The sequence below is a fragment of the Olea europaea genome, chromosome 3 (genome assembly GCF_002742605.1).
Source record: "Olea europaea var. sylvestris chromosome 3, O_europaea_v1, whole genome shotgun sequence".
Taxonomy (NCBI): domain Eukaryota; kingdom Viridiplantae; phylum Streptophyta; class Magnoliopsida; order Lamiales; family Oleaceae; genus Olea; species Olea europaea.
Genome location: NC_036239.1, coordinates 7,882,385 through 7,900,627, shown reverse-complemented (window position 1 = coordinate 7,900,627; position 18,243 = coordinate 7,882,385). Strand labels below are relative to the sequence as shown.

At 36.1% G+C, this 18,243-nt stretch overlaps 1 protein-coding gene across 1 annotated transcript; it reads left to right on the top strand.

Annotated features, from left to right (window-relative positions):
• The first annotated feature begins 2,237 nt into the window (after nt 1-2,237).
• On the top strand, nt 2,238-8,518 carry LOC111384757 (protein RETICULATA-RELATED 4, chloroplastic-like). Its single transcript, XM_023009084.1, has 8 exons — nt 2,238-2,941; nt 3,510-3,578; nt 6,277-6,408; nt 6,522-6,575; nt 6,668-6,712; nt 7,730-7,869; nt 7,990-8,115; nt 8,267-8,518. Exons 1-8 carry the CDS (start codon nt 2,375-2,377, stop codon nt 8,313-8,315), a joined length of 1,182 nt encoding a protein of 393 aa, XP_022864852.1. The 5' UTR covers nt 2,238-2,374; the 3' UTR covers nt 8,316-8,518.
• Nucleotides 8,519-18,243: the final 9,725 nt, after the last annotated feature.

Genomic DNA, 18,243 nt, shown 5'->3' with positions numbered 1-18,243 from the left:
TTGAGAAATATAAATCAGAATAAAGTGTGATATAAATGTTAATATAATAGTCAGAACAAGGTAAAATTACTCCAGTGTATTATTTTGTTTCAAGCACAACAAGAAAATGGTACTTCGTGAAGAAACGGCTAATCGTAGCAAATGTTACGGGATGTCAAAATATACATTTTCAAACTATATTTCGAAATTTTCGATAATAAGCTAAATTTAAAAATTCATTGACGATTATACGATAGTCGAATCGATAAATATTCTACATTCTCTTGAAACTCATTTCAAGAACTATATCATAGACACATCGAATGATCTAAATGAATAACGAAAATAGTTAAACGAACATTAAACGTATGTGTTAAAAAATGCGTATAAGTCATTTTTTTTAAAAAAAATCAATTATTTTATTACTATTTATTATTTTTTTCGCAACAATTTTCTCAATACATCATTTTGTTCAAGAAAAATTATATGGTATAAGTTTGATTAATTTAAACTCAAGAGAGGTAAATCAATTAATTTAGATAAATTCAATCGGATATACATAATTAATTGTTATTGAAATATGATGATTGAAATTAAGGGGATAACTATGACAAAATTACAATTCCTAACATTTTTCCTACATAAGTTATGTGCATTTTTTACTTGTTTCCTTATATTTATATTTTTACAAATAAAAAATATAATATAATATAACAATTTTAATTCAAATAGAGGTTAGAAATAGTTAAATCAATTATTAAATAGTAGCACTTATGAGAATGATAATCCAAACCCTTATAACCACATTATTATTTGTTAATGATATAATATATTTGTGATATAAATCACACAACAATGCACGTGTACGACAATATCTTATAATCATATTATATCACAGGTAGTTCAACACGAAGACAATTATAATATTGAAACAATAATCCATCTTGTGTAATAACATATGAATACATTAATATATATTACACTTTTATTTTGCATTGTAGTTGAATTGTTGCTCATCCTCTACCTTGTTTATTCTAATATTCATGGCTTTGTTTCTCCACATCTCGTATTAGATCATAGATATCTGCTTATCTTATTGACTCTTAAGTTAACATCTTTTTAAATTAAGTGTTTGTAAGTTAATCATGACCATATCACCATTTCATAATCTTATGTCCCCATTTTCATCTTTCAGAAATGGAGTTTGACCAAAGTGTTACTCTCTCTGAAAAATAGATTATGATTGGGAAACAAAAGAAAAGAAAGATATTTTTGGAGAAATAAATCAAACACCGCAAGATTCTCCCAACTCGGGGTCCCATGGTCGTGGCAAGGCCACCACAGGTCATAGACCTTAAACTAAAAGTAACAAGTATGAGCCTCACAAAGAAGTCGAATAATCATCAATTGCACCGACAAGACTTTTGTAGCCAAATTTGAGAAAAACAAAATCTAAGCACGACTCCCCATAAAATGTACGAGAACATCATCAGGTATCCCGCACAAATGCCCTATTCTTTGAAACATCAACTCGTTATCATATCTCATTTCTTGCACAACTAATTAGCACGAACAAGTCTATTCATCCAATCTGTCAAAAATGGAGTGAAAATTGAATCAAGTTGACTAGATAATTGAAGAAACAAAGTTCTCTTGTTACTATGACAAAAATTGCATCAAATTTTGAGTCGTGGTACAATGAGGTCAATGCTTTAAAAAGGAGTTCGAGTCATGTGCGACAAACATAGTGAAAGAATAAAAGGAATTCAAATGTTATTGATATATGTAAAGAGCAATGTCTCTTTACCTAAGATAAAAATCGAATCAAATAGTGGCTCCCAGGTAACATCTCGAGGCCAAACTCTCTAGGTTTGATGGATTCGCCGAGAGTCGTTGGAGGGCGTGGAAAGGAATAAGTTCCCCATTTTAAATTTTTATTATTTATTAAAAGGGATTTTCACTATTGAATTATAGTTTTCTAGATATCTGGCAATATAGATTTTTTTATATTGAATAAAACTTCTCTGACAGATTATAGAAATAGGTTTAAATCTGGGTGTTGCGTGGAGCACCTGACTGGGCATTTGGTTTTTTTTTTTAAAAAAAAATGGCCAACTAAATGTTGACACGTGGCATCTGAATTTAATCCTTGTCACCATTTCCTGTTTTCTTGGTAAAACTGTTTTTTTTTTACGGCAAAAGGCAATCTTCAGAATTTAGAATATAAGGTTGTGCTTTTCTCAACTTCCCAAATCAAACATCACTTCTACTTTTTAAGTCAACTGACAAATGGAACAGCTCTACCATTCGCTTCACCACCACTCAAAAATCCACCGGCAACTCTCTCTCTCGCGTGGACTGAGGAGAGTGAATAAGAGAAAGCACCGCCTTCATCATGGCGGCAACTACCACTTTTGCATACTTCACTACCCAGTTCATCGTATCACCAACTTCACACCTCCACCACTCTCCGTCATCCCTCACTTATCCATTTGCCACTCCCCATACGACCAGTCTCGCGCTCTCCTCTGCCAATTCAATTAAACTCAGCCCCCTACAACCCACTCGTCGTATATCCTTTATTACCTTCTCCAGCAACACTGACGGTGGAGAAATTGGTGGTGATGGCGGAAGTGGAAGCGGTTCAGGTAGTGGAGGAGGTGGGGCCGGAGGTGGAGCTGGGGGTGATAATGAGGGAGATGCAGGGGAAAGAAACAAGGCAGAGGCAATCATGGCCCTGGTCGAGGCTGGCAGATCATTGGATAGCATTCCTAAGGACTTGGCTGCCTCCATAGAAGCCGGGAGGATTCCGGGTTCGATAGTACAGCGGTATATCGAGCTCGAGAAGTCTGCGGTGTTCCGGTGGTTGCTCCAGTTTGGAGGGTTTAAGGAAAGGTTACTTGGAGATGATCTTTTCTTGACTAAAGTTGCTATAGAGTGTGGTGTTGGGATCTTTACAAAGGTTTGTGCCTTGTCTTGAATTACTATTCAAATACTAATTACCATAGCAAATATTCGAATTTTTTTTAGACAGTTAATAAAGTAGTAATAAGAATAATCAGAATATGACATGTCTTAAGAATGTGGTTATTTGATGTGGATTTGGATCATATTTGAAATTTGAAAGGCCTTGACTAATCAATTATGCCTTCAAAATGGATGTTTTGGTAAAATATTGGTAAATCTTGAATAATTGTTTGCTAGCATTGGCTTTTATTACATTGGGAAATTACCATGAAATGTTTATTCAAATTTGGGAAGATGGTCTTCTGTTAATAGCAAAGATGCAGAGATTTGGATGGAGTTTATATGAATTGTTGCAATATTAGAAATTCATCACGAGTAAGTTTGTGACGAAGTACAGCCAAAATTGATATGAAATAAAAGGGGAAGATTTTCTTGACTGAAATTTGCAGCTGTTACTCACTAAAAAAATATGTACGGTTCTTTTGGTGGTCTTTATTGAATTTCTATCTATCAAGCAATTTCTGAAAGTTTCATGTGTTTGCTATGTCCTATCTGCATGCCAGACTGCTGCAGAATTGGAAAAGCGCAGAGAAAAGTTCACCAAGGAGCTAGATTTCGTCTTTGCTGATGTGGTACGATTGCCTTCGCAATATTTTTGGGTTTCAGTTTACTTGCAAGAAATATAAATTATATAATGTGTTGTTATCAATGAAAGATTGCAACTAAAGAACGTTCCTTTTGATTTGGAAATTAAAACAGAAAATCTTGCCTTTTATCTTTCAACTGTCCATCTGCCTTGTGTTTTACAGTAAACACCCATTTACACCCTATCGGTCTCTTCTGTGGTTATGATCAACAAGGTCTCAAGTATCATTGTTTTCAGGTGCTCCATTTTCTTTATAAAAACTTGTTTCCATCTAAAAATAGCAAGAGCTTCCTGTATAGTGCTTGGAAAAAAATCGCAAGAAGATTCATTAGCAGCGGAAGCGCTAAAGGAAGGAGATGCCCTATGGTAGGAAACAGATTTGGAAATAGGATATATTGTATACAAGATCTAACAGCTTTCCTATGAGCAATCAGAATATCAAGATCAGAATTAAGATTTTTGGAAAGATTAGGGACTAAAGAATTACTCGTGCTTCCAGAATCTTTATGCTTGGTTCGGGTGATCGGTGATGTTGCGGAGTAATGGTCATTGGAGATGGACGTTGACCACTCTCAAGAGGTGAAGGTTGAGAACTTTCAGTAGGAGAAAATCCATAATTAAAACTAGTGGATGGAATAACATGTAGAGTTGCAGGAGACTCATAAGGCTGAACGTCAATATTAGGCACTACTAAAGGTTGAGGTTGAGATATAGAAGGGATAGAAATATTAGGCTTAACAGACCAAAACTGATCTTCAACATGTTCACTCTGCCACTGAGAAGTTTTAGTAAAAAAAAAAAAAAAGTGTTATTGAGTTATTGAAGAATGAGACATTCATAGACAAAGGATTTTCTTGTTTGAGGACGATAGCACTTATAACCTTTCCAAGTAGAAGAATATCGAAAAAAAAAATTAGACCAAATCTTTTGGATCTTATTTCCCTCTATCATGATCATGCATATGAAATGTGACACAACCAAAGATTTAGGCGGGAGGGAACAAAAAAGTTTAGATGATAGACATGTGTTTTATGAAGATCAAGTGGATTTTTTAGATCTAAGGTCCTTGACGACAATCTATTTGTAAGGTAAGTTGCTATGAGAATCGCTTAACTCCAAAAATGTTTTGGCTCACTCATGGTAAACATTATAGCTCTATTTACCGCAAGGAGACGTCTATTTTTTCCTTAACTATCCCATTTTGTTGAGTTGTATCCACACGAACTACGGTGTAAAAGTGCAATTTTCTGCTAGATATGAACCTAGTATTGATGAATAGTACTGCCTCACATTATCGGTACGAAGGGTTTGAATGTTCGCTTGAAATTGGGTCTTAACCATCTTATGAAAATTTTGAAATGCTTTCATTGTCTCAAATTTTTCATTGAGTAGAAACATCCAACACGCACGAGTATGATCATCAATAAATGAGATAAACCATCTAGCCCACTTGAGAAGGTCCCAAATATCACTATGGATGAAAGTAAAAATTTGTGATTTCCTATATATTTTTGTAGCGAAGTTTATATGATGGTGTTTGGATAGTTCACATGTCTCGCATTGAAAATCAAGGATATCTTTATTTTTAAACAATGTAATAAACTTTTCAAGTATGAGAAACGTGGGTGACCTAATCTTTTATCCTATAGCTCAACATCTTGATTGGAAAAGAAATTAAAGTACTCAAGTGTGTATGAGATAGATTATCTAAACAGTCGGTTCACTTTCGAAATACTAAAGTCCATCAATCACCTTGCCAGTATCCATGACCTTTCAATGCGAGAGGGACAAATTTTGGCAACACAATTAAAATATTTGCTATTTTTGCTAACTGAAAGGGTAGGAACATGTAAAACTTAAGTCAAGAGAAAGAGTTTTTGAGATAATAATACGCCATTTTCCTGCAATAGATAATAACAAACCATCCGACCACTTTCACCTTTTGTCTTCCCGAACATGGAGTGTAAGAGACGTACAAGTTAAGAGTGGCTACTCGTATGGTTTGTGGCTCCAAAATCAATTCTCCAAGGATAACTTGGAAGAGAAGCCGCAATTAAAGGTGCGGAAGAAATACTTGATTGTATCATCACAACATAAGCTTGTAGCAATTTCACTTGCTGTAAATGGCAAGCCTCAATAACTTGAATAAAGTTGGATCAGCTGGCAAAATAGCTGAAACAATGTGAATCGGCAAAAAAAGTACACCACCTTGATTTAAATCTGAATCAACCTATAAATGGCCCAAATCTTCTTGAAAAATGCAAATCGAAAGGAGCCGCTCAGAAAATATCCTGGACAGGATGAAAGCAAGGTAGAACTTGCTGATACCATGTTGAAAAACATAATTTTATTCCATGAAATGAAACATTACAAGGTTACACTATAGGTATAAAGGAAACCTAATTAACTCTCATAATTCAACTCCTTTAGTTGCTCCCATAATTAACATTCTATAATCAACTCCTCCAATTACATTAATTATGGTTCAATTATCTCCTAAGAGTATGCTGATTACAACTAAAATGAAGGAAATTCTCCATACACAAATGTAAATAGTTGTACAATATCCAGAAAAAATTAAAAAATTAAAATTACAATTAAAACACAAGATCACTGGATTCATTGGTCAATTCTGAATGTCCTTCGTTCTTCAAACCTGGAAACACTAATAATCTATTTTTCAGGTAATGGCCATTATTGCAGATTTCATGCTTGTTTGGCTCCCTGCCCCTACCGTTTCTCTACGACCGGCTATAGCGCCTAGTGCTGGATTTCTCAATAAGTTCTTCTATGGATGCCCTGATAATGCCTTTCAGGTTCTGTTTTAATATATACTGTTACATTATGTTTGCTTGCGTATAGGTATGTTTGAAGGGAAGCAAAACCTAGTACAGGCTACTGAATGAAATTGTTTTTATGCATGCTGCAGGTTGCATTGGCTGGTACATCCTACTCATTTTTACAGAGGATAGGAGCCATAGTGGTATGCTACTTATTAATAAAACAACGAATTAGAAACCTGGTATCTAGATTATGAATTCAGTAAATCTAAGAGAATTCTGATCCTTCCTGCAGAGAAATGGGGCCAAGCTATTTGCAGTTGGAACTAGTGCATCTCTGGTAAGTCAACACTTAAATATATACAAGTTCTTGATCACTTTCGAGTGCCATAAATCTTTGTGAGGGAACATCAGTGTGATGGGTGAAACTATGGTTTATGCATTTCATGGGGGTCCAAGCTGTGAGTATCTACGACTTCATTGTGCAAAAAGGGGTCACCTAAAAAATAGGCATTGCTATCAAGAGGGTCTGCATATAATCTGTATAATTAGAAAACCATTATGGGGAAATTACTTTTTCAAGAATCCCTTATTTCTTTTACACCAAATTAGCTGCTTAGGTGTTTTTTCTGTATACTTCAAACATACACAATTCATTTGATGATCTCCAAAAAGGAGTCAATCCTTTTTACTTTATCAAGAATCCCTTTTTTCTTTTACACCCAATTAGCTGCTCAAGTGTTCTTCTTCTTTTTTATTTTTATTTTTATTTATTTTTTATTTTAAAGAATCCCTTATTTCTTTTACATCGAATTAGTCACTTAAGATATAAAAGAGCAGGTGAAATTGGCTCTTGGGACCTCATTGGAGAAGCTATTGATGAATCTGGCTAGCACATTACCGTGTGTCGTGAAATGATGATTAGAATATGAAAATTCATTTCATATCTTCTTATCTAACAGTTTGATCTTTTACACAATGTATTCATTCAATAATCCCAACTTTAGGAAATTATTTCTTTGCATTATTTCCTCCCATGCCCTCTTTAATTTCCCTGAAATAGCTTGTTAAAGATATGAATCAACATATATTCATCCCAGGTTGTCACATTAATTCATTTAAGGTATGCATTATATGCTATAATAGCTAACCCATGGTTTTGAAGTAAGATACTTCTGTTATATGGAGTAATGGTAATAAAAGCAATTGCAACTTCCTCTTCAAGGACAAGTAAGTGCATTGATCTATTCTTGCATTAACCACCAATATCATGTTATAACTTGGGCTTATTTCCTGACAGTTTCTTGATTTTGTGGCATCTGTAAGGATTTTTTTCCTCGCATCATTTTATATGCAGGTTGGCACAGGTGTAACCAATCTTTTAATCAATGCACGGAAGGCTATTGATAAGTCTTTTGCTGGTGAAGCCGAGGATGTACCAGTATTATCAACCAGCGTTGCATACGGTGTCTACATGGCTGTTTCGAGCAACCTTAGGTACCCTTTTGACATTCTGTATCATGAAGAGAAAATTCGGGAAAATATATCTATATTACGGCCATATTCTATGCTCCTGCAATTCATTACATGTTTATTTATCTGATTTCCTTTCAATAGGTACCAAATCCTTGCTGGAGTTATTGAACAACGAATTTTAGAACCCTTGCTACACAATCATAAGCTCATACTTAGCGCAATCTGTTTTGTTGTTCGCACTGGCAATACTTTTCTGGGTTCATTGATGTAAGTTTTTCATTTCTCGTTTTCTGTTTCATATGAACATGTGACATTTTGTCAATTTGTGCTTTAACTCATTAATTGTTTAGATTTTCTTTTTCTCAAAAATTTTTTGGCTTTTAGTTTTCTTCTCAGATTATACTTTTATCTTTTGCAGGTGGGTGGATTATGCACGCTGGACTGGAATCCAGAAGCCACGTGAATAAAAACACAGAACTTTCGTAAAGATTCATTTTTATTTTCTTGTGTTCTTAGTCATTTTTACAATATCTATGTCAACGATGAAGGCAGAAGTGTTGATAAGTATTTGTTAAAGGAGTTGAGCTTGAAAACCTCCATTTTTCTATTTGTTTTCGTCTAATTTATTGTATCCTGTGGCTGCTTTAAGATAAAAGTTCTTTTCTTGCAATTTGGTAATGGAGCATTCTACACTGAACTGACCCACTTCATGTAAATGTTTCGTTGATAGGTCGATCGCAACTCCTTTAGGCCCTACTTAATACATTGTTTAAGTTCTTATTTTGGCAGTAATGCATGCATGCGTGCTATATATATAAAGGGTCGTTAGAAAACAGTTTAGTAAGCTGGGCCAAACATATATATGTGTGTGTGTATATATAAAGGGTCGTTAGAAAACAGTTTAGTAAGCTGGGCCAAACATGTCACAGAGCTAAAGATAGGGAAGATCGCCCAACATTCGTCAGTCAGATGCTCGATTAAGAGGTTAGTGATAAATTAATCGCTTTATTAAAGGAATATAAGGATTGTTTTGATTGGGAATATGAACATATGCCTGGTTTAGATAGAGATTTCGTGGAACATAGATTGCCAACCAAGTCAAATTTTAAACCTCATAAGCAACCTCCTAAGCGCTTTGCTCCTAATGTACTTCCTGAGATTAAGAAAGAAATAGAGCGATTATTAAAAGCAGGCTTTATGAGAACAGCCAGATATGTCGAGTGATTGTCCAATATCGTGCCAGTATTAAAAAAGAATGGTAAATTAAGGGTGTGCATAGATTTTAGGAACCTAAACATAGTCACACCCAAAGATGAATATCCAATGCCTGCGGTAGATTCTTTAGTAGACTCGACTGCCAGACACGTAATATATTCCTTCATGGATGGGTATTCAGGATACAATCAAATTTATATAGTTGAGGAAGATATACAAAAAACTGCCTTTAGATGTCTTGGATCTCTGAGATGTTTTGAATGGGTAGTTATGCCTTTTGGCTTGAAAAATGCAAAAGCGACTTATCAAAGGGCACTGAACTTGATTTTTCATGATATGATAGGCAAGTTTGTTGAGGTGTATATAGATGATATAGTGGTCAAATCCATTAAAGAAGAGGATCATTTTGAACAATTGAGATGTTCATTTGAGCGAATGAAGCAATATAAACTAAAATTGAATCCTTTAAAATGTGCATTTGGTGTTAATGTAGGAAACTTCCTTGGTTTCTTAGTACACAAAAGGGGGATTGAACTTGATAAAAATAAAGCGAAGGCCATTTTAGAGGCCAAACCACCTATCAATAAAAAGAATTGCAAAGATTTCTAGGTCAAGTAAACTTTTTAAGACGCTTTATTTCTAACTGTGCAGGCGAACTAAAGTTTTTTCGTCGCTTTTAAAACTGAAAAATCAGGACGAATTCATCTGGAAAGAAGAGCATCAAAAGGCTTTTGAAAGCCTAAAGACATATTTATCAAGTCCACCAGTGTTGGTGTCACCAATCCAAGGATGGCCAATGAAAGTGTATATATCGGCTGAACAAGAATCAATAGCTGAAATGGTCGTGGAAGAAGGCCAATTTGGTGAAAAAATGGCGATTTACTATTTGAGTAGACGGTTAACAAAATGTGAATGTAATTACTCTGCCATTGAAAAATTATGTATTGCATTGTATTTCACATGTACGAAATTAAGGGCTTAATTACGGTCCGTAACCGTTTATTTGATTTCTAAAGTAAATTTGGTTAAGTATATGTTCTCTCACCCTATTTTACATCAAAGGGTAGGCCTTTGGACTTTAGCGTTATCAGAATTCTAAATACAATACATACCCCAAAAAGCAATCAAAAATCAGACTTTGGCTAACTTTCTGGCCGATCATCCATGCCTTGACATGCCTGAAGAAATTGAATTAGAAATTGATTCATTCGAATTAAAACCTTGGGTTTTATATTTCGATGGGCCAAAAACCTCTAAAGGTGCAGGAGTAGGAGTAGCATTGATAAATCCTTTAGGAATTTGTTACAAGTTCGCATTCACTTTGGATAGGATGTGCACCAACAATCAATCCGAATATGAAGCCTTAATCGTGGGCTTAGAATTAATGATAGATATGGAAAAAAGAATGTGATTGTTAGAGGCAATTCTCACTTGGTAATTCACCAATTGATCGGTGATTTTAAGTGCCAAAGTGATTCCATTATAAGTCAATATGAAATCGCCCAAGAATTGTTGGAAGAATTCGACCAAGTAGAGCTTCAATGTGTTAATAGGATATAAAATGACATAGCAAATGAGTTAACCCAGATGGCCTCAGGGTATTCAAAGGCTTTAAATTGGAAATTTACTTATGAATATAGAGTAATATTGTCCGTAGTCTAAAGAAGGGCGAGAAGGATTGAAATTCATTGCATACAAGATGGAGATGCAATAGATTGGAGGGCAGAGATTAAAAGGTTCCTTAAAGAACCTAATAAAGGAGGTAGTAGAAAAATGAAGTTGCATTTACTAAACTATACATTGATAGATGAAGAGTTGTTTAAGAACGCTCTGATGGTATATTACTAAAATGTGTAAGTTTGCAAGAAGCCAGAACAATCATGGCTGAAGTGCATGAAGGGATATGTGGAGCTCATCAAGTTGGCCAAAAGATGAGATGGTTAATTATTAGGAATGGATATTTTTGACCCAAGATGGGAGAATCATGTGTTCAATATGCGAAGAGTTGTCTAGCGTGCCAAAAGTATGGTCCAATACAAAGGGCGCCAGCAAGAGAGATGTCACCCATTAGCAAACCCTGGCCGTTCAAGGGTTGGGTGATAGACCTAATAGGGAAGATTTATCCCACGTCGTCCAAGCAACAAACCTTTGTTATAGTTGCAACTGATTTTTTCACTAAATTGGTAGAAGCAATACCTTTAAAGGAGATCACCCAAAAGAGTGTCATAAAATTTATCCGTGATCATATTATTTATAGATTTGGGATTCTACAAACTTTGATGGTAGATCACGGAACTTCTTTGAATGGAGATCAAGTGAAAAAATTCTTGAGCGAGTTTGGAGTTAAGTTAGTGAACTCCACACCATATTACGCTCAATCCAACGGACAAACATAATCTTCTAATAAGATTCTAAAAAATATCATAAGGAAAATGATAGATGAAAATGTCAAAAATTGGCACGAATGTCTAAACAATGCTTTATGGGCTTATAGGACGTCGCCTCGATCAAGTACCAAAGTTACTCCTTTTCAACTTACTTATGGACAGGAAGCCGTTTTGCCTATGAAAATCAATGTGCAATCAATCAGAGTGTGTTTGCAACAGAAGTTAAGTGATGGTGAGTATACCGAATCACTAATTCAAAATTTACTGGAGTTGGACGAATTAAAGTTGGACGTCCTAGATAGATTGCAAGTTCAAAAACAAAGGATGACTAAGTTTTATAACAAAAAAGTTATTGTCAAGTCATTTAGCCTGTGCGAATTGGTTTGGAAAATAATACTCCCTTTGGATAGCAAGGATCCAAAGTATGGCAAGTGATCACCCAATTGGGAAGGGCCATATAAAGTAAATAGTGTGTTGCCTAATGGAGCCTATCATTTAGAAGATTTAGATGGCACCAAGCACATAGGTTCATTAATGACAAATATTTAAAAAAGTATGTTCCTTCCTTATGGGAAAGTGAACAAATAAAAGCGTAATCAATATAATTGCATTGAACGATCGTAGATAAATAAGGTAAGAACGAAATACGTTCAAATAAATTCCTTTGTTATCAAATATTCATTACAAATTGTGAGATACAAAATATTAAATGCTCTATGAGCTACAATTGAGAGCAAACTAATTTCTCGGTCGATCGCCAAGTAAGAAGGTGAACCGGCCTTGATCGTCGTCCTGATCCCACTGCTGTAAGGATAGGCAAAGAGGTCGAGAAACACTCTCAACAAGCAAAAAGGAAGAAAAGTACTCTCAAATCGTCTGCCTAATCGCATTGCTGCAATAACGAGTAAAGAGATTGAGAAGCACTCTGAGCAAGCGAAGTGGTTTGAAAGGCATCCTCAAAAATCGCCTTCCATCATTGAAATCCTTATAAAGAACATGGAGACAATGGGAAGACCTTTGATGGCCAAAGAATATTTCCTATATCTCCCATACCAAAGGTGACATAAAGATAGATAGCAAAAAGGGCGGATCAAATGATCCATTTCTATGGAAGACGAAAATTTTGGATCAATTGTTGAGATACTAAATGATGGCAGCAAATTAGTTCTTGAATAAAAGAATGGAAATGAAAATGATAAGTGCAAAATACACACGCATTTATAGAGCCGTGAAGGTGAAAAGATAGAATATGAACGGCCACATTCGTGCCTAATAACTGAAATCAAGTGACCCAAAATCTTGGGAAAAGAGACGGGAATACCAAGAAAGAATGTACATGAATCTTAGCGTAAAGCAATTAAATGCTTGGGGGGTTGACGATTAAGGACAACGTCAATTAATACTCAAATAGACAAAATAGTCGTTCATTAATGACGATAGCTGCTGTTACATTCAAAATTAGCAATGGCAATTAGTGCCAAATTACAAAAGGAAAGTTAAGGCATTGGATGTCTTAATTACAATTCACCCCAAGCCGAACGTATTTTTTCCCTAAGTCTTCCCCAATCTTTGCTCTGTTGAGAAGAAGCGACATTTAATTCAGTTTCAAAATCGTCATCAACCTCCAGCTTTTTATTCTGCTCAACCAAAGACTTGGTTCGTTCAATTCCTTGGGAAGTATTACGCTTTTTAGCAGCCATTCTCGCCCTACAGTCGTTCATCTTTGCTTGAAGCTCCTTCATCTCTGCAGCCAAGCTTATCATCAAAGAGTCTTCGATCATAACGTCGGAAGAGATTTCTTTCAATTCATCCTCGGCTTTGTTAATCTCTAGAAGCAAAGACTCTCTTTCAGATGCAGCACGAAGATATTGAGTACTCCTGGCCTTCAGTTCAACATTTTTAGCTAGCAAGGAGAGGATGTCAGGGTGGACAACTTTCAATGTCGCTTTAAAGTCAGCAGAAATATTGAGCGACGGAAGTGTAAGTGCTTGCGCCAATTTCGCACTCAATAGCTCAAACTTATCCTTATGTTTAGTAGCACTAGCCTGGCCGATATCTATGTCCATAAAAGACACATACTCAAGTACCGACTACTTGAGAGACTTCATATTTTCCTCCGAAAAAGTAGAAAATGAAGCAGAAGGATGACTGGTTGAAGTAGGGTGAGACGTCTTGACTTGTCCCCAGGAAGTGAACAAGTTTTGGATGGAACGCACAATGTCATCAGCACCCTGCAAAGAAAAATGCCAACATTGAGGACTTTCACTACAATAAACGAAGCGAAAATGAAAGTGAAGCAAAAGGTTACCTCATCAGCAATTTTGGGAAGTTCAGGCATATCACCAGTTGACTCCACCACCTGTGGGGACTTCCCCTTATCTGGGCGAGAAGACTCTGCCACAACAGGCAAGCCCATGGGAGCCTCTGCATAATTCAAAAAAAACGAATCAGAAACCAGTAGCACAAGCAAAGGTAAAACATCAAAATATATATTACCTTCTGGTTCGACATTTGGGGAGTCGGCGCCTTGGGAAGAAGGTGGCCCTTCTACTGGTTGTGATGAAAATTCCGGGACTAAGGGTTTCTCTTTAAGCATAGTCCTTTCATCAGCTGATTTGGACGAAACAGTTCAGCAGAAGATGATGAAGCAGGAGTTGTCAAAACCAAAGCCTTTGAAGGAGAGGCTGAACTTTTCTGAGAAATTCAGGTAAACCATTAGTACATAGAAAAGTATGTTTGTGAATAAACAAATTCAATTATCTTTCTCCTAAGGATGAGAGGAGCGATATCATCATCATTATCATCCCGCAAAATGGGAGATGTTGAAACTGGCTGTTTGCGGATTAAGATACCTTTAGCTGCAGTAGCCTTGGCAGGTGGAGAAGCAGATGGACGGATAGGATGTTTAGCGTGAGCAGGGGAGGAAGGATTCCTAATGGACACGGGGGTGACCAAAATAGGAGAAGTAGAGGAAGTGTCTGGCTGATCCAGTAAATGGAAGGTACGATTAGCATCAGTTGCAAACAATCTGCGTTTTACTGATAGCCAGAGCTGTTCAAAAAGATGATGGACGGCACAGCTAGAATTGAAAGGGACTAATGAAAATTTGCTTGTCAAAAGAATGTTGCGAGCATCTACAGCTTGTGCTTCTGCCTTATTAATAGTGTGAAAACGATCTGTCAAATTTTTGGAGTAGCAAGGAGGAACAGGCCAAGTTTGGCCAAGGCGAGCAAAAAATTAGGGAGCATATATTTCAACCCCAGCCTTGGCATTGGTTCCAGTTAAAATATCGTGGAACAATTCCCTCCCAATCAAAAACTGAACCCAAACAAGCAGAGAGACACTTACACTGTCCAGGGTGGATGGAGGTTGCACTTAATCTGGAGTCAAGTGAGCAGGAAAAGGAAAGAAGGAAGGAATCGAATTTAAGGTATAAAAGAATGAAAAAATGTCCTTACTGGACATATTTACAGGGTTCAATGGGTCAATGGCTAGCCCATAGTAGCTAGCAGAATGAAGGGAAATTGATGGAGCACCAAGTGGTGGAAAGTATGCTCTCAACCACAGTTAAGTAAACCAAAGGGACCCACTGCCAGTGGAAGATGCACCATTCTTCAGTTGAGATTGAAGGGAAGCCATGCCTCTATAAATGACAGGTAAAAAGAAGGAACATAAGTTCAAAGGCCTACCATGCGCTATGGGTAAGTAGCTCATAGAAAATTTCATACTTGACACACAAAGAACATATTTACAGAGCCAAATTTGAAGAAAGGCCACACGCTCAGTATGGGAAGGTTCAGCGCTTGAATGATTATAAAAGCCTTACATGCTTGAGTAGGACTCAGTAAGTTTCTTGTCAAATTTCGAGCCAACACTGGAAATCAAGATACCAGGAAAGATGGTATCGCCCAAAGGCGGAAGATTTACTAGGGCTCCAACGTTCCTTAAAGTAATAGATATGGGACCAAGAAGGAAAACGAAGGTATTATATTTAGAAGACCAAAAACTCAAAGCAACCGGAAAAAACACTGGGTCGAAAATTGGGGGTTGAAGAGCGATTTCTAATAAGTCTGAAATCCTAGCATGATTAAAAATCGCCTTGGTAGGGCTATGATTCACAAGACGTGCATGCCATCTACGAAAAATAGCATCAGCTTTGGGCCAAGTGCGAATACATTTTTCGCAAATCGGCCTCAATGGCAGAGAGTTCAGGAATGGAGGGTCTTGAGTGCAAGGGAACAGATGGTCCACCGCCACTTGTCCAACGACTTCGACATTATTGAACGATGGACCCAGATAGAATTCATTAAGGTCAGCATTAGCTTGTGCAAGGAAGTTTGGATTTACATACGGCCTAGTAAGGATTTTCTGAAAATCTTCGAAACTAAAAGAATCATCAGATTGATTTTGTGAAGTCGTCATTGGGTGCAAAGTACAGTTTTGTTAAGATTTGCCTGAAAAACGTAGCAGAAAAGCAAGAAGATGAACAATAAAATAGTGAGGAGGAAGCGCGAAATATAGAGACGTGGTTTAGTGGTGCGATGAAATGGCGTGTCTTTTGGGCTTATAAGGGTTTGTAACGTTGCACCTTTTCAGGTTATAGAAGGAAATAATGATTGAAATTCTTGGGAATTTCAAATGTTGCTGGAAAATACAAAGTGAATATGGCAAAGATTAATAATTGGTATTAATTCTGCCATATTAGGGTAATTGTTGACACATTAAAAGTGCAGCCCAAATCAAATAGCCCAAAGAGTGAAGCCCAATTGGGGAGTCCAGGATAAAGGTCCAAACAGGATTAGTGATGAATGGTGGAAGCCCACGAACACAGTAACATCATTACCCAAGCTTGCAAGACGCCTAGAATCTGAGCGAATGGAATGTCTTTCGATCGCCCAGAGCGATGACCCCGTTCTCGCCCAAACCTTCGAATCGCCCAAGATCTTAGCAAACATAAAATATTATGGTTATCCAGAACAGCAGTTATTGAGTAATCTTATCACATTCCACGATTCAAGGGGCCCAGTTGAAGGCGGTTGAACGACAAAGAGTAATGGCAGTAGTTAGAGACGGCAGTTCCACGACAAGTTAGCCACCAGAAAAAAGTGGGTAGTTATAAAGCAATCAAATAGTTTCCAAGCGGTTTGTCACCAGGAAATCATCAAGGGAATATAAAAAGGAAGAGAAGACATAAAGAAAAAGGCTCGAATCAAACACTCTCAAGCAGAGAATATGTAATTTTAATTTTTTAGCTTAAATTTAAACACTTCTTTTAGTACTCGTGTGTTTACGCCCCTTGGAGACATTCTGTTTATTTCCAATTGTAAATTATCGCCAATAAAACACTCATTTTTGGGACTTTGTCTCAAGAGGTCTCTTCCTAACACAATCGTCTGATCCCTTTTTTAATTGTTAGCGACTACCCGCGCGAAACAACCATATTCAGTATTCACACATTTAAACTCAATTTAAATCTTTTTTTTTTTTTTGTTGAACTAATTATAATTACTGTGAAACTACGTTGATTATGAGACATATTAGACAAGATTTTAAAATCAAAGAACAAAGTTTTGTTTAAATAATAATCTAAAGCTCAATGGCCATAAAAATTTTGGGTAAATTTCATATGTGATAACTAAATATTTACCGAAAATTCAATTGGGATACTGAACTTCAATATGTCTTAATTTAGTCATTAAAATTTAATTTAGTTTTAAATGGAGCACTGGTCTTTAATTTTGATTTCAAATCTCAACACTTTTGCACTTATCATATCTCGGTGATAAAATGTGCTTAATTGACTGACAGCTATACCATAATGGATCTTCCACGTACCTCATTATATCTCAATGATAAAAATATATTTTTCTGTCTCTCATTTTCAATCACACATTTTTCAAAAAAATAATATTACAGGCAAACCCAAATTTTTTTTATATTTCTTAATCACATTCTACATAAAAAATAAAAACTATTCCATAAAGCATTATTTCCAAAAAGAAATGGGGCTAAAACAGACCACAAATATGTCAACTTTATTTCTTTTACACTAAAAAAATGCTTTTTTTTTTAAGAATCCCTTATTTCTTAAAAAAGGTTGAACCCCAACCTTGAGGGTTCCCACGGCTTCGCTCCTAGAACTTTGTGAGAGAGGTAAATCGCAAGATGTGCCACATCAGGTCAGAGAATAAGAGTTACATGTACACTGCGCTTACAAGGAGTTCAATTTCATATCACAGAAATCGAATCTCCACACTATGGCTGCCAACAAGGCGTGAGATAACCTCACTTCTATCCTTTACACCTCTGAACTATGCTCGTACACTGCCCTTTTTACATGTCTTTTACACCAAATTAGCTGCTCAAGTGTTTTTTTCGTATACTTGAAACATATACAATTCATTTGACAATCTCCAAAAAGGAGTCAATCCTTTTTACCGAGGTCCCGCATTGATGGGATTTGGAAGAATGGTTTGTTGAGCCCGCATTATAAAAGACAGTTGTGCCTCTTTGAAGTACCAATTGAAAAGTTAACTTAGAGATCTTTAACTGACAAGAACACGTCTTTCCTTTTCCCTTCACAATTCAGTCAATCTTATTTACAAAAAATATCAATTAGTATTATTAGCACAATAATCCAAAAATATGATTTGAAAAGCCAACAAAACAACCGTATTGAAGGCATTGATAAGATGTTTCAGACAATCTCTAAACAAAATAATAGCGTCATTATTAGAGATTTTAATTTTCATGGGGGAAAGCAACTCAAAATATAAAAGGGCAAGTGAAATTG

What these genes read in the sequence shown, in the direction of transcription:
- LOC111384757 (XM_023009084.1), top strand. Translation starts at nt 2,375, where the DNA reads ATGGCGGCAACTACCACTTTTGCATACTTCACTACCCAGTTCATCGTA. An exon ending in ATTTCGTCTTTGCTGATGTG is followed by an intron (nt 3,579 to 6,276) that starts GTACGATTGCCT and finishes TCTATTTTTCAG; the next exon opens with GTAATGGCCATTATTGCAGA. An exon ending in GCCCTGATAATGCCTTTCAG is followed by an intron (nt 6,409 to 6,521) that starts GTTCTGTTTTAA and finishes TGCATGCTGCAG; the next exon opens with GTTGCATTGGCTGGTACATC.